This window comes from Martes martes (genome assembly GCF_963455335.1).
Source record: "Martes martes genome assembly, chromosome: 18".
NCBI classification, from domain to species: Eukaryota; Metazoa; Chordata; class Mammalia; order Carnivora; family Mustelidae; genus Martes; species Martes martes.
In genome coordinates this window covers 12,385,001-12,401,246 of record NC_137906.1, presented here as the reverse complement: position 1 = coordinate 12,401,246, position 16,246 = coordinate 12,385,001, and the positions used below count along the sequence as shown (strand labels likewise).

Below are 16,246 nucleotides of genomic sequence, written 5' to 3'. Positions count from 1 at the left end.
CTACCTCTTGGCATTCATACGCTAAATCAATATTTAATCTAAAATAAGTCTCACCTTCATTTGGACCTGAATTCAGGCCTTATTAAGCCCCGAGCCTCAATAAAATGGCTTCTCTTAAATTGTGCTCTGTATATGAAGTCCAGGTGAGACGGGGCACAGGGTGGGTGTCGTGTGACACCGCGCCCGCTTGCTTCGGGCTTTCTGTTTCCGAAGGATGCCGGGCACCCTGTCTGTCCCGTAGCCTCGGGCGTGGGGAAAACAGCAAGCAGCACCACAGAGGTTCGGAAAGGTACATTTGTCTGAAATCAAGGGGCTGTCAAGTGAAATGTGGCAAAAATGAGCTGCCGCTTTGTGATAAGGAAAGAGCAGCTGTTCTGGAGCTGTTCTAGCTGCTTCCATCAAAAGCCACACGTTGGGAAGGAGAGGACGGCCTTCCAGCAGACACCGTCTGTGGCAGTAATTAGACACGCGCTCGCAGGGCTCCTGCCCGGGGTCTGTCCATAATTCCCAGGGGCCATGGCTGTTGAGAGCTTGCCGGCCCCACAGACGGGACTCACAGCCCTCCTGAGTTAGCCCTGCAGGCCGAGCTCGTGACGGGCCAACAGAGGCCAAGCACTACGGAGCACCTGCCATGGGCCAGGCACACTCAGCCCATGCTCACGCCACCCCATGACGTAGACCGATTCTCTCCGTTGGCCAGCCGACTGGACTGAGCATGAGGTCATCTGAGCCCCGCCTCCACCATCCCCTCCAGCTCAGCACCCCCAGGTCAGCAGCCTGGGTTGGATGCATGAATTCTGAACTCTCTGTTGGTGAAAGCATTCTCAAAATGGGTGGATGGGCCGCATTCAGTCTGCAGGGTGTATTGAGATGCAAATTCAGCTGCTTTTTATGGAGGATTGTTAAATGAGCTCGGCATAGACACACATGCATACACACGTGTACATATATGTGCGGATTCCTACATGCAAACACACACAGGCACCGAGGGTGGAGGAGGGAAGGTGATGGGGGTAGGGAGGGAAGAGGGGAGGAGGACAGGGGTCAGAGAGAGGGGCATGGAATTCACACTAAATCCCGCAAGGAGGTTATCGTGATCCTCCTATAATAAGAGGACAAACCCAAAGCTTACGGAAGCTTTTATGTCTTTCCTGGATATGCACTGATGGGGGATGGGGGTAGGGGGCTTGGGAGGCAGATCTGAGTGCCAGGTTCCCAGTTCCATCCCTCCCCGCAGACCTGCTGCACAGAATCAAGTTGTCCTAGCTCTAGGACTGTGGCTGAGCTCAAGCCCTGTGCCAGGAGGAAGGGGTTCCTTTTAAAGTTCCCACAGATGCCGCTCATGGTTCCTACTGGTTTTTGGGTCAAGGCCTCTATCAGACACCCTATGAGAGGTGTAGACACTCTCTCTATGTACGTGCAGAATTTCAGCTAGGATCTGGGGGTCCAGGCCCCTGGAAAGCTCTGACAGTCACCTCCAGCTGAGAATTTCCATGCCTGGCTTCTGTCTGTCCCCCGGGTGCTCAGGTAGATACAGGGAGGCCCATCTTTCTTCCAGAATTCTTCACTTTATCATCTTGCTAGGTCCTATCTTTGAACCTAATGCATTTGGGAGATTTGTAGGCACTAAACGTTCACGGAATCCCAACAGAGGGACCTGGGGACGTTCATCATCTCAGAAGTGCCAGCTCAGATGGTAGAGCTTGGTTCAAGCCACATTTATTAAACAGCTTGATCGAGATGGAATTCACATACCGCACAATTCACCCATTTGGAACATGGGTTATTTAGGAGAGTGTTTGCGATTTCCTCATATTTGTGAATTTCCCAAATGTCATTCTATTATTGATTTTTTAATTTTCTTCCACTATGGCCCAGGAACATGCTTTGTATAATTTCTATCCTTTAAAATTTATTGTGTCTTGTTTTATGGTCTGTGCTGGAAGAATGTTCCATATGCACTTGAAAAGAGCATGTTTTTCTATGAACGTGCAGAGTGCTCCTTACATGTCTGTGGGGTCTGACTGATTCACAGTATTATGGAAGCCACCTAGGTTTTTGATCTTCTGCCGTCCGCTGATGTATTGAAGTCTCCAACTATTATTGTTGAATTATCTATTTCTTACTCCAGTTCAGTCCGTTTAATTTTGGTGCTCTGTCTTTGGGTGGATATATGTTTATGATAGCTATGTCTCCTAGACGGATTGAGCCTTTCATTAATATTAGTGTGTTCCTCTTTGTCTCTGGTAACAATTTTGTCTTCAAGATTATTTTGTCTGATACTACTCAATCACTAGGGTTTTCTTTTGGTTACTGTTGACATGGTGTATCATTGCCATTCTTTTACTTTCAACATGTTTGTATCTTTGAATCTAAAATGTATCTCTTACAGACAGCATGTAGCTGGGTGCCTATCAGTTTTGTTCTGCTAATCTCTGCCTTTTGAATGGATTCTTTAATCCATTCACATTTAATGTAATTATGGCAAAGGTAGAATTTACATCTGTCCTTTGGATGTTTGTCTTTTATAGATCTCACATCTTTAGTCCTCTTCTCCCCCCCCCCCACTTTCTTCTTTTTTAAGTGAAAATTTTCTAGTGTACCATTTTAATTTGCTTGGTTTTGCTTCTACTGTATTTTTTTTCAGTTACTTTTGTTAGTGGTTGCTCTAGTACCAACATTTACTTAAGATTTATACTGGGGGCAACTGGGTGGCTCAGTTGGTTTAGCCTCTGACTCTTGATTTCAGCTTAGGTCATGATCTCAGGTCCTGGGATCGAGCCCCACATCAGGCTCTGTGCTCAACAGGGAGTCTGCTTGAGATTCTTTCCTCTGCCCCCGATCCCCTCATGCACACATACTCCCTCTCTCTCTCTCTCCCTCTCCCTCTCTCTCTCACCCACACACACAGACACACACATAATTAAATCAATCTTTAAAGAAAAGGCTTATACTAAACCTCACTGACATATAGAAACTTTATTCCCATACAGTTCTATGGCCTCTGCCCCTTTCTGTGCTATTATTATACATCTTATGTCTGTATATCTGTACTGTTACAAACTCAAGAATACATTTTTTGTAGTTACTACTTTATAGAACTATATGTCTTTTAAAGAAGTTGAAAGAGGAAGGGAGAGCAAGTCTATTTCTGGAGTTTACCGTGTTTCCTGCTTATGTACTTTTTCTGGTCCTCTTCATTTCTTTTGTGGGTCCAAGTCACCACTGTGTGCCATTACTTCACCTTCTCCTTTGTGCTGTTATTGTTAAATATGTTACATTTCTATACATTATAGCCCCAATAATACAATCATATACATACTGTTTTATGCTATCGCTTTTTAACTCAGGCAAGAGAAGAAAGGAGAAGACATGTGCAATCATACTGTCTTTTATCACCCATGTGTGATCAGCTTTGTTGATACTTTCTGTCTTTTTGTGTGAATTTGGATTTCTGTCTGTATCACTGGTTTGCAACCTGACAGTCTTCCTTCCATATCTCCTGTAAGGCGAGTTGGCTAGCAATGAATTTTCATGTTTCTGTTTATCTCAGAATGTCTTTATTTCACCTTCATTTTTGAAAGTAGTTCTGCTGAACAGAAGAATCTTGGTTGGCAGTTTTTATTCAACACTTTGACTACGTTGTCCCATTGCCTTCTGTCCCCCAGCTTTTTTCTGATTAGAAGCCAACTCTTAACATTACATGAGTTCCCTTGCCCATGATTTCAAGAGTTTATGTCTTTGTGTTTTTGACTCTGAGGTGGGTGGATGTGGACTTGGTTCCATTTATCTTACTGGGTGTTTATGGAACTTTCTGGGTGTGTGAATTAATGCTTTTGATCAAATCTGGAAAGCTTTAAGTCATTTCTTCCCCTGTTTTTTCTGCCTCTTTCTTTCTCCGCTCATCCTGGTGCTGCCGTGACGATCTCACATACTGGTGCTCTATACACTTATCAGATTCTCTCTTCTTCTGTCATCATTCTTTCTTGTACATGTTCATTCTTTCTTCTCTGTGTTTCAGATTGCATAACCTCTGTCGATATCTCCATGTGCCCTGATTCTTTCCTCGACCAGACCCAATGTACCATGGGGCCCCTCTGATGAATTGTTCATCTTGGCTATTGTATTTTTCAATGCCAAAACTTCTCATTTGGCTCTTTTTAAATATTTCTATCCCTATTGATATTCTCTGCTTGGTGCAATAGTGTCATCTTACTTTCATTCTTTAAACATAGCTTCCTTTGGTTCTGTGAATATATCATAATAGTTGCTTTCAGAGTCTTATGTCTGCCAACATTTGGAGCCTTGGAGGCTGCCTGCTTTTTGTCCCATGTATGGCACGCTCTATCCTATTTTGTTTTTTTTTTATTAGTCATTTTAGCTAATATGTTGTGCCAACTCCAAATACTGATAGCCTCCACCCCAAGGACTGTTTTGTTGTTTGCTTATTTGTTTGTTTCTTATTTAGTGACTGGGCTGGACTAGTTCTTTGGAAATCTGGTTCCTCCACAGTGTGGACTCTGATGCCACTCCTGAGAAGGAACAACCTTAGGGATGCATTCAGGCCCCCTGAATACCAGGGATGACGATGGTCTCAGCCAGGCTTTCTCTGTCTCTTTTTTTTACTCCCATTAAGATTCTGAATGGTCCGTCCCTGTTGGTATCACACCCAGCTCTTAATCTCTGCCACTGGCTGGCTGTATTACTTTTCACAATCCCCCCGGGCTCTCTGTTACTCCATAGCTTGCACCAGTTAAAGTACAGCCCTTTTGTAGGGGCAAGATGTTGTCAATCTGAATTTTGCTCTGATCCGAAGAGGGCTCTCCTGAGCTGTCTCTCTTTCCCTGGTCCTCTCTGTTAAACTTCTGGCTGATTGATTGCCTCACTTTTTACAATCATGGAACTACCAGCTTCCTCTTAATTTCTCATCCCAAAGGACCCTGCTGTTTTCAGCAATGCCCTTAGGCATGCTCTGTTCCAAACAAAGCCTTTCCCCTAAGGAGAGCTCCAGAGCTCTCAGTTCTAATGGACTGTCTCTCTCCCCTGTGTCCTCTTCCATGTCACAGCACCAAAGCTGGGGGTGGGGACGGTGGCCCTCCTCTCCCATAGTGACCTACCTACTATGTAAGCAGTGCACTGGGTGGACACGGTAGTCCCTGGGCTTCTGAGCTCACCCCTCCCAGTGTCCATCATCTTCCCTACAAGCTAGCCAAGGTAGGGGCATCTGGGGGTCAGTATTCCCAGCCCACCACAAGTGATGTAGGGCATCCAGCCTACGGGTGAAGACAGGGTGAGCAAGGGAACCCAGTTCTCTCAGCCATACCTGCCTGGGATAGAGCTTCCGTCACACTGAGCTGGGGGTCACGGGTGGGTCGTTGATGCGGGTCACCTTTCAGTGCCTCCGACTCTTGCTATTCTTAGAGAAATTTAGATTTTTCAGGAATAAAACTCTCTCTCCATTTGCTATATGTCCTCACCACTATTTCCAGAGAATTTAAATGCCTGCTTCTAAAATAGCTTTGCTCAGTTAAATCATTCTCCCACCAGGAAGAGAATCTGCTAGCTCCTCTCCAGCCATTCTGGAAACACCTTTTCCATTCATAACTGATGGTCCTGATATTCAGAGGGGAGAAGCACAATCTTCCTAAATCTGGCAATGATGACTTCTGGCCTGGCCCCTTAACCCCAAATTCAGAGAAACAGAGTCAAAGTATGGAACTGTAGACGGAGCCCTCAGAGAGATCAGCAACGGTCCCAGAGAGAATGACCCAGGAGTGGGCACCTATCTCAACTAGGACTGGGTTTAGATTTCAGATCGTAATCCTCTCTACCGGAGGCAGCTTCTAGGTTTGAATCAACTGCACGCTGAGATGTCAGGCATGAAGAGTAAGGCACATTCTGGGCCCTGGGCTTCATCAAGAGTTTAATGCCTTCCCCCTCCTCCCCACCCTCCTCTGCAGAGCCCCAGGAAGGAAGGAGGCAGAAACCCCACGAGGTCCTGGCTAGAAGTTCTCTTCTGTGAAGCTAGTATTTCACTAAGAAGCTAGTGATGCTGTCCCTTTCTCCACGGGGTATCTTTTGACCCATTTGCAGGATTATTGCTTAAAGGGGACATTCTGCAAACGGGCTCACAGGAGCCCCAGGACCTGTCTGATCGGAGCGGCTCTGAGTCAGGCACTCGGTGTCTCAGGACACCTGCTGTGGTTCCTTATCTTTCTCCGGTTGGGAATAAGAGATCTGTCACCGGGTTTTCACACAACTGCATAGCAGGACTACTCTTCAAATCGCATGAGAAAAACTGTTTTCAAAATCCAAATAAACAGTTTTCAAAACCTCTCCTGCTCCAACCAACTTCGACCAACCCCCTCATACCTAATTAATTCCCTAATAATATTTGACTCTTTCATCTTGCATATATAATGCCGAAAGTGTCGAGCTTATCTCTGTTAGCCGTTTGCCAGGCATCTGTGCACCTTTAGAAACTGCCACCACATCCAATCACCTGCTGTCCTTCTCTGGTTTCCTGGGAAACCAACACACATCACTACTTCGTATCGCACAGGAAACTTAAAAAAAAAAAAAAAAAAAAAAGGACCCTGCAGCATTGCCTTTTTGTCGATAATTCTAACTCACTAAAATACATCCCCATTAAAAAAAAATAATAATGTTATAAACAATAAACAGAGCAGGCAGAGGAGGGAGGGTGGCATTTGGATTCGGGGCTCTCTCATGGAGGTGATGCCGAGGGTGGAGCAGGAGCCTGGAGACTGGACTTAACGTGTCATGACCCTCTACTCTCAGGCTCCTGTCTCTCCGGTCTTTCTGCAGGATGGTCTTCTCCTCTCACAGGGGCTCTTGGCCGGGTCTCTGGGCCCTGCCCACTCAGGGCGCACAGCCAGCGCCCAGCTTTGCCACCTAAAAAACTCTGCCCTTCCCCATGCCCTGCAGAGTCCCAGGGATGATTCTGATTGGCTCAGCTTAAATCGCATACATGCCCATGAACCAATCATTGTTTAATGAGGGGCAGGCCATTCAGCCCATGGACAAGGACAGGCAGAGAAGGATCACTTTCTGAAGTTCATTTGGGAAGGTCAAAGCCCAGACACATACACTGGGACATCACTGTGAGTCAGACAACCACGGGACTGTCTCCTGCTGGGGCCTCCTCTCAGCACCCGCATCTGTCACAGACCCCTCTCTCCATTCCATAGGACTTTGAGGTCTGTGCTTGAGAAAACATATAATGATAAAGCTTCTGAGCCTTCTCCGGTGAGACTGTATAGTTCATCACATAAACAGGCATGTGGGGGTGGGACACGTCCCGCATCCGGGCTGGACGTGCCCGTGGAAAGGCTGCCTCCTGCAAGGATGCGGGGGTTCCTTCTAGACCTGCCCTCCTGGCGACTGCGAGCCGGGCTTCTCCATGACCCAACAGCGGCAAGAGGAGTGGGCAGGGGTCACAAGACAGGGGAGAAGCAAGTGTTGGACAGGGCTGCAGCGGACTCCTGCGTGTGGCCATTTCCTCCAGTCAGAGACCTGACCCTTTATACAGCTGTCCTGGAAGGTGTCCAGCGTGTTTCGAAAGAGGTTTCGTTTCTGCCACCTTCGGCTGTGATACCAGCGCTGGGTCAGCCTGTCTCCGTCGCCGGTCGGTATGACCTGGAGAAGGTCACATGCTTGTGTGGGTCTCGGTCCTTTCAGATACAAATTGAGGAGATTGAATCCAGCTGCTCCTTCTCACATTCTTGCTCACGCGTATCCTTAGTGGTTGGGATGGAGGTTCGTGGGGAAGCCTCCGAGCACCAGAGGGTACAGCGTGAAGAGGGTGAAAGTCTTCAACCTTACGTTCGGTTTTCAGCCAACCATGACTCCCTGACCCCAGTTTGTGGGACCTGCAGTCCACATCTTGAGTGTTCTGGGCCTTTCTCAAGAGGGGGCTGCCCCCGACGCATCTCCACGTGAGCTCTTTGCTCCTGAACTTGCAAAACTTACAGCCGAGACGGGTGAAGAAGGGACAAACCCAGCTCAGGGGCCGATAACGTAGCTGCCACCTGATCCTTCAGGTGACCTTTGTCCTTGTTCCTGTCCATCTCGATGTACACCGAGCTTGGCCTCAAAGCCCCTCAAGGTCTCCGGAAAACAGAGGAAGAACAAACCTCAGCTACCGGAGTCACAAGTGTCACATCTCTTATCTGCAACTCCTGAGGCCAGATCCACTGAAGAATTCCGTGTTTTTCGGGTGTGGGAATGCATGAGACATTAGGTCACAGCCCTGGCAGGATTGGGCAGCATCACCGATCAAACCCATTAGCATTCCTGCAGCAAAACCAAACACTGTTCACACTACACATTTTCACATTAGTTCAGCTCGGGGTTAGCTGCCAAACTAGCCCCACGCAGGTCAGGCTTGGGGTGAGTTACAAAAACAGCCTTTGGTTTGCAGAGCACGGTGGGTCTGGGACTGACCGGCGGGGGGTTGTCACACGAAGGAGAGGCTGGAGCGGACAGCCAGTTCCTGGGTGGCTCCCACCGGGCCTGGGACACCGGCAGCATGACTGCTCTCTGAGCCTCTCTCTTCATCCCTAAAATAGGAATAAAAATCCCCAGCTCACAGCCACTGTGCAGTGTCAGAGACTGGACGGGGGTGTCACTCGGTATGCACAGCGGCTGCTAAAATGCAGCTCATCCTGGCTCTGTTCCACCATCACTGTCTGCTGATGGCGGAGCTGGGCGCCGTCCGTGTCCTGGGATGTGTCGGGGAGCCCTTCATCACACCTGCGTTTACGAGAGCTCCGACTCGGGGAGAAGCGGAGGGACCACAGACGTGCTCTGATTGGGTCCAAACATAAACAGTTTACGTCTCACGTCCTGAGGAGTCCCAACTCTGTGACTTATTGTTACTTTCCTGTAAACGTTCCAGCGAGAGCCAGATTTTCAGTCTGTGTCTGGAAAATCCCAGGAGGCTCCAGCTCCCCCTGATGTCCAAAGGGACATCTACCCACTTTACCCGCTCACAGGCACAGCGCCGGCTCCTCGGGTGGAGAACAGCATTGGTCCCTGGGTTGAGCTTCCTGCATGTGGGTGACACAGGCCATGCCCTCCCCATCAGATGGGGGAGAGTGGCTCAGGGCACCAAGGGACCCTCTCTGGCTTTCATGAGTCTCTATATGGATGACATGTAGGATGGAGGCCAGCAGTCGGCTCGCTCCCCCTTCCCTGCCCTCCCTCCAGCCTGGCCACCAATCAGAATCCTCCCAGAGCTTCTAAGAAATGCACAGTCCGGGACCCTGCCCCAGACCCTCTCCATCAAGACAGCAGGAGCCACACCCAGTAATCTTCACTCTCCAAAACTTCCCTGGTGATTCTGAGGCAGGCTTGGGGGACTCCTGACACCCTCTGGGGAGAGGGGAAAGGTCAGAGCTAGGCACAGGAGCCCAGGGAGGAGGCATGCCGGGTGTCAGGGACAGAGCCCTGCCAGGACATCTTGGAATGGGAGAGGCTTTACCCAGCCACCTGCTCCTGTTCCCACACCTTGAACTTGAAAGCCTGGACAGACACATGTTTCTGGACCCATTTTTGGCATATCTGAGGTGTCTGCGGCCTCTGCTCCATCCCGGGTGGGGCAGGGAGGAACCCCCTGTGTTTTCAGGGGTGTGGGCCGTGACAGAGAGCCTGGCCAGACTGCGGGCTGCACCCCGGCAGGTAGCAGGGCTCCCTGGGGTTCAGGAAGCCCCCAGGGCCACAGAGCACCTCTGGGGCAGGGAAAGGACGGGCTTCCACTGTCTTGGGAAAACGGCCTCCATCCACTGTCCCAGCTGGCATTGCTTCCAGTGATTTAAAATTAACCCCCAGAAACCATGAGATAGAGTTTCGCTTCAGGTATAGAGACATAGAGACAATGTGGACTAAATGTTCTTCATGGAAACTTTGGATTTATTCTATAAAAAGAAAGGAAGTGAAGCCCTGGCAGACTGGCCTTCCCAGGGCGGGCTCTTCTGTACCACTGGTGAGGGCTCGGGTCTCTCTGGGACCTGGGGAGGCAGGGGCTGGGTGCATCCTTGAGAGCTCATGGCTCACTAGGGCCTCGTTCCTCAGCAGCCTTCCCCCAGAGGTCTTCATGGAGGTGACAGCGCGTGGAATTTGTGTCCCTTGGAGGACACCCCTTGCTCCTCTCCTTGTGTGCTCAGGGTGGGCTCCCCGTGCTCTGGGCCAGCCTACACCGGAAGCTTGGGCAAGCCGAGGACCCTGGGCCTTTCCGACGCCCCCGCCATGCAGGGCTTCTGCCCTGGAGGGCACAGAGCACCCCCTGGAGGCTATGTTGGCCTGTCCTGGGGCGGAAGAGCAATGTAGAGCCCTCCTGGGACAGGCTCAGATACACAGTGGCTCAGGAGCAGCTGGGATGGCACATGGTCCCTGTGTGAACACCGGGGAGAGGCTGAGCTCAGCAGGGGGCGGGGAGAGAGCTGTCAGTCTGGGGAGGTGCGGGCGCTCCTACTGTGCAGGGTGGGAGTCGGGGGAGGAAGGGGCAGAGCGTGGGAACTGACACAAACCGTTCCACTTTGGGTTGCTAGTCCTGGTCCTGCCTCCTGGCCACTCCCTGCTTCCAGCTCAGCCCTGCTGCATCTGGCCACTCCCCCACAGGCTTCCCCTGGGACTCCCCTCCCCCTGTGGCCACCCATTCCCTCCACGGCTGTGTCCCCCTGCTCCATCATGACTGCCTTCCCTGTTGCCGTCCTCCCCCTGCCTCCAGGCCACCCCACCCCACCCCACCCCCACCCCCCATGGCTGTCCTTCCTCTCCCATGCGCCTGCTCACAGCTCATTGTCCCCCCAGGGCACTGACTCCGAGTCCGAGGACGCACCCCCCCAGCACTCCTTCGTCAACCACTACATGAGCGACCCCACCTACTACAACTCATGGAAGCGGCGGGCCCCGGGCGGCCGTGCCCCGCACAGGTACGAGGCTGTGGCGGGCAGCGAGGCGGGGCCGCACCTGCACACAGTGGTCACCACGCAGAGTGCCGTGTTTGCGCCCACGGGCCCTGGCGCCCGGACTCCACTCACCGGCTTCTCTTCCTTCGTGTGACGGCCCCAGCGGGGCCTCGGCGGACCTCCCAGCCTCCTTTTGTTAAGACAATCAACTCCAATAACTGAGCTCAAGCTTTTGTTTAAAGAGAATTCTGATAAGTGATGATTTTACCTACTTGTGGACACTAGATTTCAATTAGGAAGGTTTTTTTAACGGCTTTTTGTAACATCGCTGCAGGAAGCGGGTTTCTTTGTTTTCTTTTCTTTTTACGAGAAGGTGTATTTCAGCGGTGCAATGGCGGGAAGGCCTCAGACCCCCCAGTCCCCCAGCCCCGGGTGTCTCCATCCCGATGCCTGACTAGGGAGGCTGCGGGGGGAGGAAGAGCGGGGATCCAGGGAGCTGTCTGCCCGCATCCAGGGCGCTCCTTCCTCTTCTCTACCTCCTGTGCCTCCGGAGAACCAGCCGCACGCCAGGGTCCTCATCGGTGACACCGACCAGCTGGGCTCTCGCCGCCTTCTGGGGCCGCAGAGTGAAGTGTGCCCTGGGCTGGGCCCTTTTCCACCCGATGGCATCCACCTCTGAAATATTCTCCCTCCGCAGTTTCTAGGCAAGGAATCAACTTCCAGGTTCCTGGTAAGGGGGCAAGAGATTGCGAGGTGGGGTCCTCAGACCCACCGATGACTCCGTTGGTCTCACCCTGTGTCACTGCAGTGGTGAAACACCGGGGCTTTTTCTTCCTTTCTCTCCTTAAACCCAACGGTGCAGAGCAGGAAACCACCCCCGGGGCCGGAAGCCGCCACGCTGGCCCTCACTTAGCGAGCTAGCTCCCTCCCGAGAACACAGCACACGGCCAACCCCGCTAACCCAGAGAGAACCAGACGGCGCTTGCAGAATAATTGCTTGTTGTGTAAGACGTGTGCATTGTTAACCAGAGTATTTTTTAAATCTTTTTATCTTTTTTTAAAATATGTCACATGAAATGAATGAGTCTCTGCTGTCTCCAGGTGCCTTTTTATTAATTGTTTAGCTTTGTACATGAGAAAGACGACAAGCGTCAGTGTCTCCAAATAAAGCAAAACAGCTCTGAGCAAACGAGGCCCCAGCTTGGCTCCTCCTCGGCAGACCTCCTGCGCAGGTGGGTGCCGGCCTGCCTCCGAGCGCTGCCCCCGGGGTCTGCTTGCTCCGCCCACTGCACACTGCCTTGACCACCAGTGCTGCTGCTGTCCCCGCCCCCGACCCCAGCCCAGCTTCTAGCCTTAAAGGGTTTTCTGGAAACATTTTATTTCTTTCCCCCTTTGCTATTGTTTTGTTTTCGTTTTTAGCTACATGAAAATAGCATGAACTATGTTGAAAAATCGAGAGTCCAAACTGTAGTTGCGGCCCAGCCGTCACATTATTCTTGCAAGAGGGGTCTAATGTGGCCGACCCTCCAGGCCAGAGCCTAGGTCCAGGTGTACGCTGAGAGCCGCTAATGCCAGCCCGAGTGTGCCCAGAGCTCGGGGACGGCCCGGTGTCCCCACCACACCAGAAGGAGTGTGGCCATGACACTGTCCAGCCATTCTGTTGACACCCCTGAGGCCCAGGGGAGTGAGGCAGGTGCCGTTCTCCCAGGTGACCTGCGGTGCCCTGAGGGTGGGGGAGCCCACCTCCGGGCCACGTGGAGAGCTCATGGTGCCTACTCCACTGTCTTCCTTCTACACCTCCACCGCAGCCTCTGCTTTCAGAGAGGCTGCCTGTGGCCCCAGGAGACCAAGGAGAGTTTTGTGCTGGGTGAAAAGCCCCTTTTCAGTTTTTCCGAAAACTAGAGGGTATGCAAAGGTTCCTTTCTCTCTCTCTCAATCCCCTCCTTTTCCTTCCCTCCCTTGCTGCCTTCGTTTTCTGAGTGGAGGCAGAAATATTCTAAACCAAAAATCCTAGACGCTCTGCCCAAAGCCACTTGTGTGTGAGAATCACTGGACAGGACGCCCCTCGGGTCCGGAGCCTCCGCTCCTCTCCGCGCCTCCACCACCGGGAAAGGGGGCAGGAAACCTCGAGGCTGCAAGCGGAACTTCTTGGAAGAACTCAGACAAACCCTGCCTTCCGTGCACTTTGCTCTCTAAGCCATATGGACTTTGCTTTAAATAACGGGGGAAAGTGTTAGGACGTGTTGGAATGAGGACGATTTGGTTTGAGTTGTGTTCTTTGCTTTGCGGGTTTCTGCTGCGACATGACACTTTTTTTTGAGGTTCCTTCTCTTCCCCGAGCTTTCTCTACCTTCCCTGAACTTGCTTTTTGTGGAACTGAGGTGGCACAGGCTGCGGATGGACTGTCAGCATCCACCCTCCAGCTGGGCCCTCGGGAGAGGCTGCACCGGGGGAAGGGAGGTTTCCAGTCCGGTCTCGGCCTCCCCCAGCAGTGCAAGCCTGGACCAGCATCACTTCCCGGCCTCTCACCTTTACGGAGGAAAAACAAAATATCTCACATGAACAAGCAACATTTCTTTAACCAAGACAAGAGGGAAAGTCTGCTGCTGGCCTTCCTCCTTAGTGACGTCATCCAGGTGCTCTCCGGCCCACAGTAGCTGAGCCCCGCCCATGCACGCCCTCGGGTGGGTCCCAGGAGACTGCTCCGACAGGTGAGCAAGAATGAACCTGCTAAGCGGCCAGGAGGGGCCGGGCTCTCTGTTGGAGACACAGGGCTGGGCATGCATGGGGCTGCCCCTCTCCGCTGGGCACCAGATATCCCAGACAGGTGAGCGGCGGGGCAGCTGCAGGCAGTCCCCGCACCTAGCCGGCGTGAACCACATCAGCATGGCCTCACGTACCTCCTCCTGGATAAACCGGCCCACACTGATCCCCTCCTCCCCCAGCCTTCCCCTCCACTGCTCTCACTGTCATACTTTTAAGAAGTACCTGATAAAATGTCGTAGCAGAGGATGGTGTGGCCTAGGGCAACGTGGGGACCCGTGCCCCCATGAGCGCAGGACAAGGCCACACCGCCAGGAGGAAGGGTCGTGCGCACGCTCTGTAAACGTCTTTGGATGCTGGGCTTGTACTTGATCACGACTGGACTGAAGCATGGTGTTTGCGTAATGGATCGTAGCATGGTTTCTAGTTTTTACGAATTCTTGGCACACAGTGTAGTTATTCTCCCAATGAGCAATCCATCCGCGTATCCCAAGCTGGCTGTCCTTAACGCAGCATCCCTGTAGCATGAATAGGGTCGGGAAGGCAGAAACACTGCAGCCATCCGTGAACTGAGCTAGTCCGCGGAGGCACCCCTCATCACCACCCCCAACATCGCCTTCTGGGTTATCCAGAGCTTAGGTCAGTCCTGGAGTTTTCCCGACAACGTTTTCTGGAATTGTGCAGAAAACCAGATCTCATTTTAAAAAAAAGAAAGAAAAGAAAAAAGAAAAAAAAAAACTTGTAGGAAGACAGAGAGGTGCTATGGGTACGATTTTTAATAAAAACATCATTTTGTTCCTTATTCGCTTGTGGTTTTCTTCAAGAATCGATGAAATGACTCATGAATTCTAGGGCTGTAAAGATGAACCCCAGTGCGGGCCTGAACCACACGCACAGCCATTCCAGCCCCCACTTCTGGTGAGACGCAGGTGCGCGCAGACAGCAGGGCTGAGGTCAGAGGGATTAGGCTCTTCTGGAGAGACACATGTGGGGTGGGGGTGAAGGGGCACCTGGCCATGTAGGGCCAACCCCTGCCATGCTCTCCAAAGGTTCCACTGCTCTCTACCAAACTTACCGTTGGTTGGTGGGAATGCGGCCCACAGCAAGGCCTCCCTCCTGAGCCCCCAGAAGAGCCGTCCCTCCCCCACATCCCCACTTGCGTCCAGGGGTAGCTCTCCATCGTGCGTGGTGCGTTTCAGAATCACTGGGAGCGCATGCAAATCCCAGAGCTGCGGGCACATCCGGACCAACAAAGATAGGATCTCTGAGGGCTGGGACAGACATCCTCTTCTCTTTTGAAAAGCAACCCAGGTATAAACAAAAATAGCTGAAATAAAACTATAATTATGTCCAGTAGAAAAAAAAAAAGAAAAAAATGCAACCCAGGTGATTCCTATGTGCAGACAGGCCGTGGGGAGAGGCAGGGCTGCCGGCTGCAGGGAGCACAGGGGTCCAGGTCTCAGGGGCACCGAAGCCTGTCCTTCCAATTTTCCTTCTTGCTCCAGAAGCCAGCTCTGCCATCAACAAGCCAGAGGTAAGAACGTTTTCGTTTTTCTCTTTTCCCCGCCTCCACTGACCACCTAATTTCCACCATCCATAAATAGGACCTTGAAATCTCCACATTTCCCACTGTCCCCAGGATTTGACATTGCACCTGCGCGTCCAAGACAGCGGTTGATTACTGAACACGACCATTTGCCAGGCGGCCTTCTGTATTCTTTGCTTGTGTTAATCCATGAGACTCCCCCAGGCCCTGGGCAGCAGGCACAGTCAGGGCTCCCAGTTTGTAGCTGAGAAACCGCCCGGAGAGGTGCAGCCGCCTGACCCGGCGAAGCCAGCTAGCAAGGGGCAGATCGGGCTCCAAACCTAGGGGACTGGGGGCGCGCAGGGCCAGGGTCCTGAGCTACGGCACTGCCTTTTAGGAGGGGTTTTGCTCTCCCCGAGGGCCCGAGACTCAGGGCCTTCAAGAACCCGGTGCGTGCCGCCGGGCACCTGGCGCCCGGGAGGCACCTGCGCGATTGTGCGCAGGCGCACAGGAGGCGCCCTGTCTGCGCATGCTCACCTCCCGCACACGGAGAAGACGGGCGCGTTCGCTTGCCTGGGCGGCGCAGAGCTCCCTCAGGACGACTGTCCTTGTTGAAAAGGTCGTGGAAGGCCTTTCCAAACGCAGCGTTCGTCGCCAGGAAGAGAAACCCCACCGCCGTGCTGGGTGACAGGTAGGTGGACCGCCCCAGGCGGGAAAAGCGACATGGGTGAGAGCCGCAGCCGGGAGTTCTGGCTGCGCGGAGCCTCGGCCCCTGAGGACAGGAGTGGCGACGGGGGAGGGGGAGGAGCGGAGCGCGGCGGGCTGGGGGCTTCCAGCGCCCCAAGTCCCGCAGAGCCGGGCAACAGAGAGCCCAGAGTGCACCTCCGTGGGCGGGAAGCAGTGGGGACCTGCCGCCCCACGAGCAAGGCTTCCGCGGAAAGGAACTGGGGCTCTGGCTCCTCCTGTCCTTCACCGAGAGCCCGATCCACAGGATAAAGGGGTCCTGGGCACGGCCCTCCACTAAGCG

The 16,246-nt window shown here is 52.4% G+C and overlaps 1 protein-coding gene across 2 annotated transcripts in view; it reads left to right on the top strand.

Annotated features, from left to right (window-relative positions):
- SDK1 (sidekick cell adhesion molecule 1) overlaps window positions 1–12,117 on the top strand; it is an 865,094-nt gene extending 852,977 nt beyond the window's left edge. For both annotated transcript variants that reach the window (XM_080830507.1, XM_080830508.1), the window contains exon 45: window positions 10,834–12,117. In XM_080830507.1, coding sequence (XP_080686633.1) covers window positions 10,834–11,085 — 252 coding nt within the window. In that variant the 3' untranslated portion in view covers window positions 11,086–12,117. The remainder of the gene's footprint in view (window positions 1–10,833) is intronic.
- Window positions 12,118–16,246: the final 4,129 nt, after the last annotated feature.